Source organism: Trichechus manatus, unplaced genomic scaffold, assembly GCF_000243295.1.
Source record: "Trichechus manatus latirostris isolate Lorelei unplaced genomic scaffold, TriManLat1.0 scaffold00253, whole genome shotgun sequence".
Classification (NCBI taxonomy): domain Eukaryota; kingdom Metazoa; phylum Chordata; class Mammalia; order Sirenia; family Trichechidae; genus Trichechus; species Trichechus manatus.
In genome coordinates this window covers 1,262,600-1,269,145 of record NW_004444189.1, presented here as the reverse complement: position 1 = coordinate 1,269,145, position 6,546 = coordinate 1,262,600, and the positions used below count along the sequence as shown (strand labels likewise).

General features: G+C 36.1%; 1 protein-coding gene across 1 annotated transcript in view; it reads left to right on the top strand.

Annotated features, from left to right (window-relative positions):
* The window catches only part of LRRD1 (leucine rich repeats and death domain containing 1), a 25,327-nt gene extending 20,901 nt beyond the window's left edge, over positions 1 to 4,426 (top strand). Inside the window, exons 3-5 of the mRNA XM_004389650.2 lie at positions 946 to 1,107; positions 3,311 to 3,422; positions 4,099 to 4,426. Of these exons, the coding sequence (XP_004389707.1) occupies positions 946 to 1,107; positions 3,311 to 3,422; positions 4,099 to 4,285 (461 nt within the window). The 3' untranslated portion in view covers positions 4,286 to 4,426. The remainder of the gene's footprint in view (positions 1 to 945; positions 1,108 to 3,310; positions 3,423 to 4,098) is intronic.
* The last annotated feature ends 2,120 nt before the right edge of the window (positions 4,427 to 6,546 follow it).

The window sequence follows — 6,546 nt, the reverse complement described above, 5'->3', positions numbered from 1 at the left end:
CCCCCCACCCTCACCCCCACCCCCATCTCCTGCCACCTGAGGGTGTACTGGACTTAGTGGATCACTTCCAAAGAATACAGTATGGAAATGGGAAAAAAATGTAACATTACATTGGAGAAAACTGCCGCCATCACTTCAGCCATGGGATCAAGGTTAACTTCACTAGTGATGTCATGTGGCTGTCAGGTATCCTTGATATGATGTAATGAGGGCACTTCACCTCTGGTATTCTTTCTGAAAACCCATAAGCTCAGAGTAATCATGAGAAAATACATTAGACAAACTCAAATTGAGGAATGTTCTACAAAATACCTAACTAGTACTCCTCAAAACTGTCAAGGTCATGAAAACCAAGGAAAGACTGAGAGACTGTCACAGACTAGAGGAGACTAAGAAGACGTGATTAAATGCAATGTTGTATCTTGGACTGGGTTCCAGAACAAAAATAAGACATTGATGGAAAAACTAACAAAATCCAAAAAAGTCTGGAGTTTAGTTAATAAAAATGTACCAAATGTTTTTTAGACTTGACAAATAATGTAAGGTGTTAACATTATGGGAAACTAAAACTGGGTGAGGAGTATACAGGAACTCTCTAAAATTTCTGCAACTTTTCTGTAAATCTAAAATTAATCTGAATATAAAGTTTATTTAAAAATTACCTTCACACCTATTTTTTTAAAGTCCTTTGATGTATGTATAAGAGAAAAGCCTCCTGTCTCACGTTGCCACCCTCTAGAGAGAAAGCAACCATGACTATTTCTATATCTCCTCCTTTTCATTCATAGCAAGTGGACAACAGTAAGAACTTGTGATTTGCCAGCAATGTGAGGATTCTCTGGTATTTTGCAATGAGACATAGTAGAAGCCCCATTCATAGTTATTGTTTGCCTCCATAGTTTTCTTTTACAGAAAGGTATAATTATAATTTTTTTTTTCTACTAGGAAATAATCTGACAGCTCTCCCTAGTGGTATCTATAATCTTTTTTCACTGAAGGAGATAAATTTTGATGACAACCCTTTGCGGAGACCTCCAATGGAAATCTGTAAAGGAAAACAGCTGTATACCATAGCACGCTATCTACAGAGGTCAGATGAAAGAGATGGTAGGTGACGAGTGAGTGATTGATTTCTCACATGTCATTTCTAGTATCATCTGTAAATAAAAGATAGTTTGCTTTAATGAAGGCTCCCTCGTGGTACAGTGGTAAAAGTGCTCGGCTGCTAACTGCAAAGGTCAGCGGTTCAAACCCACCAGCTGCTCCGCAGGAGAAAGATGTGGCCGTCTGCTTCCATAAAGATTTCAGCCTTGGAGACCCTATGGCAGTTCTACCCTGTCCTATAGGGTCCCTATGAGATGGAATCAACTCGATGGCAGTGGGTTTGGTTTGCTTTAATGAGAGGCTCTCAATCTGCGCAAGACATTAAAATATTTATCATTTTCTCTTTTCTGAAGGTTAGAAGTTTATTTTGAAAATGCAGATTGATTAATCCAAGTCCATACAAACTGGGCTGTTGAAAACAGGCAAATCTGAGTAAAGGGGTGGGCTGCAACCCATCCCCTGGCCTCACTGCCCTTCAATAGGTTTTCATCATGGTGGTGGCCACTGTCAAGGAATCCACATGCTGATTTTGTCCTTACCTCTGATCTGCCTTACCATACGCAGTTGTTCTAAATGACATATTTGGCCTTGAAGGAAGTCCACAGAAGCCAGTTAGTTTTTGACCCACTGTGACCACCTGTCTGCAACCTGTGGACAGCTTCATCCTTTCTGTCCTTGAGCTCTACTTTGCATGTCCTTGATTATTCTCAGAGGAAAACTTCACTGTCCGATTCTTTTTCTGGGGCTGAGGTCCCAGCAGCTAGGCTTTTCCCTAGGGACTCTGACTTTACCACTTATTGTTATTTTTCAGAATGGATCCAGATTTTTGTTCTTCAGTTTAATAAAGGGGACCAATAAGTATTGATTTCAATTTGGGGAAACTGAATATCTAAAACTGTCCCCCCAAATCACTCTATCATGCATTCTGCCTATGTACCAGCATAATATGTGTGAGGAAGAGATGAACTAGAAATGTACAGTCCTCTTTAAGCCACAATATACATCCATATGCATGACTACCATCCAAAAGCTTTTGCGAGATGTAGGCCTCACTGACAGAAGGAAACGAAGATAAAAAATTAAAAGTCATAGTAGCCATCTTCTCTAACTTGCTGTGCAAGATGGTTCTGCTAATTAGTAAGGGATATTTTATGATAACTTTATTTCTATGAAATAAAGTTTTTTACTGGTTTCCAAGGATCCATAAAATATTTCTTTTAGGTACAGTGCTTTAGAGAAGGCTGTAAAGTTACATGATTGAACCTCCTTGCTAAAATTCTGTCTCTCAAGTTCCTGAGGAAGGATTTATGTGGCTCTGGCTTCTTTGGGGAAAGTGCAATAGGCAATGGAAACAGGTTAAAGTCAACAAAAATGAGAAAACCTCACACATTTACCTCCTATCTCTATGCCTGACGAAGCTTTTACTGCAGGAGGTCCTGAAAATGAAGGCTTAAGGACTTGAGAGGGTGGGGATGAAGTCAGCAATTAACAAAGAGTCCCTTTCTCAAAATTTTACCGAAGGGATTGGAATTTTCATTTATATAGTTAGCATACAGTACAGCCTGAGGGATTAATAGTATGTATAAAATAAAATAATAGAAAGCAAAGAACATGTTTGAGATGATTAGAGGGAGATGGGAGATCTCTAGTTTTTGAAAATTCCCACATTAGCTTGGTCAACAAAAAATGGATCTAGTTCAAACTAACTGGAAGCTTTTTTTTTTCTTTTCTAAACTAAAAACAAAATACTTACACATAAGCCAACATTCATTAAATAAATGATTTGAATATAATGTAAAATATGCTATCTATATTTATAGTAGATGTGAAGTTGATTTCTCAAGTTAATACATAAACAAACAAATAAAAAAATCCAGAGCTGAAGGAAGAAGCTAACTTCATTTCAAATAGATTCTGAAAACATTAAAGAAAGGGTTAGGGAACCACTTTGAAGTTTCTTATAATAGCCTTTAATAGCCATTTTAAACTGCAGGATTATTCAGATTTTTGAAGAAATGTAAATGGTTCAAATTTCAGTTTGTATATTAGATCTGCGTTTTAGTTTTTAATTTTACCCGATACATACATTTGATAGACGCATAAAAATACAATCTGTAGAGTAAGAAAACTAGATACAATATTAATTCAAAATACAGTATCTTTTTCAAAGGAGATGGTTTAAATTTTCTTTTATGTTCATTTGTAGAGAAAATCTTAGAGAAGATCTTCGTAATAATTGCCAACCACATCACTGAAACACATTTTGAATTTTTGTGTCAAAAACTCAATCTGGCAAACTTAGAAACTAATACCCAGAGGTATGTATGAATGTGATATAAATTTATTATCATATTCTGATTCATATTATGTTGATATTACATGGTTTGTGAAGCATTCATATTAATATAACCTCTAATTTCTATAGAAGACTGAATATCGATTATATATTTGAGACCCACGTTAGGAGGCCTTATAGCATAGTAGCTAAAAGAGCAAGGGCTCAGAAGACAGACTACTTGGCTTTAAATCCCAGCTCAACCACCTACTAGTTTTGTGACTTTGGGGCATGGCTTTAACTCTTCTGTGCCTCAGTTTCTTCACTGGTAAAATGGATACACTTACTAAGAGAGTTGTCATGAGGATTAAATGAGATTAAGTCATAAAAAAGCATGAATTAGAGTAGTAGTAATTACTGGTTTATAGTAAATAATCCACAGTTAATATTATTTTGAAGTCTTGAACAAATCTATCTTAGCATTGAACGTATAGTGTACTGTTGATTTTCTATAAGAAAAAAAGGCATAGGCGGAGCTAACATTCACTTTCTATGTGCCAAGCTCTGTGCTAAACTTTTATACGGACTCTCTTTACCAATTAATTTAATCCTCACTGTAATTTGATAAATTCATTTGAAAACCTAGATGTACAATATTTAAATAGTTTAAAACAGTGTTCTCAATTGCTAATGAAATTAATTATTTTTTAAATTTTCAGCAATTTTACATTAAGTGAAAGAGTCCACCAAGCTCTTGAGTTATGGAAAACAGAAAGTAATAATTTGTCACTATCTGCAACTGCTTTAAGAGACCAGCTGATCCGGACACTAACTATGATAGGAGCTTATGAAATTATAGACAAAATCACAGCCTTACAACTTTTTACACGTGCAATTAAATTCTAAACAGTAGATGCATAATAAAAACAGAACTTATGATGTACTTATATACTTGGAACTAGATTTTTTAAATTATCTCACTTTATCATACAACACTCTCTTTATGGATTCCTAAGAGATTACGACAATTGATGGTTACCACTCTAATGTAATAGCAAAACGTTACAGACACTGTTTTGTGTATTTGTTCTGTTGCCTTGGAATGATGATCTTGAATTTGAAAAAGAAGTAATTCCATTTAAAAATTCTTTGTTATATAATGCTTTTGTACAACTCAAGATCTGTAGGTAATAAGATCAGTGCTTTCCATTGGCGTTAGAAAGTAGAGCAGTTTTTTTTAAGATACTGGCTTAACAACTGAAATGAATGTAGCCATCCCTACTTTTTCTCCATTAGAAGTGGGATAGCTTTGTTAAACATAAACTGGAGCCAGAACCACTAATGCTCTAATAGAGCATCCAGACAAGAGTGGTGGAGTGGCCATCTGTTATCTTACCTTCCATGTCTAGAAAGGGAGAACACTTCTCCTGGTGTCAGAAACAATTCTGTATCCTTAATAGGAGTCTCAGAAAATACATCTTGTCATACACCTAGACAACGGCTCAGCTAGTGTATAAATGCAGGCTACTTTCACTTCTCCATATTTATTTCTTCCCAAATATGCATGCAATCTAACCTCAACTATGGCACATTCTTCCTTTTATCCACCTTTATTCAATCTTTAATCCCAACCTAAACTTCACAGGGGAGGTAATCAGATCCTCTCAAAGTCAGGCTGGCATGATCCTGTCACCACCATTTACTCCACCTTTTCAATAGTGGGGTACATGTGTTTGTTTCTAAGTATCCCCTACCCTTTATAGAACACAAACACAACAGCATAGTAGGAAGTGTGTATGTATTTATTACCTTAACAATTTCAAGGCTTTTGCCTCCTCAGAATTTAGAGTTTTAATTGCTTTTCATTGATAATTTATCTGAATATAACCCTGCTCAGTATGCCAATATTGTCAGGAGTAACTATTAGGGTTTTTTTTTTTTTTTTGGTAGACAGTGGTAGTCATCAATAGTTTCAGGTGGGTGAAGGTTAGTAATATTCTGTCAGAACCTCATTCTAGCACTGAAACAATTCTTTAGACTATATTCCTCCACACATTGGTAGAAACAAGCAGGTAAAAAAAAGAATCATGTATATAATCTGTTTTATAAGTGCACTGAAATCCCAGCTCTGTCCCTTTTGATGTTCTAACTAAACCTCTGAGGAACAATTCATTGGGGGCAAATGTAACGATATACTAGAGGCAAGATTAACTAAATTAACTGACTAAACTTACAGTGTATCAAGCAACCAGAATCCTAAGTGGACACAGGAAAATTCAGAGATTGACCCCAGAGTGTCATCCTTAAGGGAACAGGCTATTGGGCTGGACAGAATTTTTATATTCAGGAATATCTCTAAAATATTTTAACTACATATATCGAAAACCTCTAATTTCTACAATGAAAACCCATTTTTAACATATATATTGTATCATATTATGTTAACATAGGGGCCCTGGTAGTACAGTGGTTAAATCACTCATCTGCTAACCAAAATGTTGGTGGTTCAAACCCACCAGCCTCCCTGCCGGAGAAAGATGTGGCAGTCTACTTTTGTGTAGATTACAGCCTTCAAAACCCTATGGAATCCACAAGAATCCACAAGAAAGCTACTGGAACTAAGAGAAGGTTTCAGCAAAGTTTCAGGATATAAGATAAACATACAAAAATCAGTTGGATTTCTTTACACCAACAAAGAGAACCTTGAAGAGGAAATCACCAAATAAATACCATTTAAAATAGCCCCCAAGAAGATAAAATACTTACGACTAAATCTAACCAGAGACGTAAAAGAGCTATACAGAGAAAACAAGACACTACTGCAAGAAACTAAAAGAGACCTGCATAAGTAGAAAAACATACCTTGCTCATGGATGGGTAGACTCAACATAGTGAAGATGTCAATGTTACCCAAAGCAATCTACAGATACAATGCAATCCCGATCCAAATTTCCACCAGCATTTTTTAATGACATGGAGAAACAAATCACAACTTCATATGGAAGGGGAAGAGGCCCTGAATGAATAAATAAAGCATCCCTCCAGAAGAAGAACAAAGTGGGAGGCCTTACACAACCTGATTTTCGGACCTATTATACTGCCACCGTAGTCAAGACAGCCTGGTACTGGTACAACAACAGATACATAGACCAATGGAACAGAGTTGA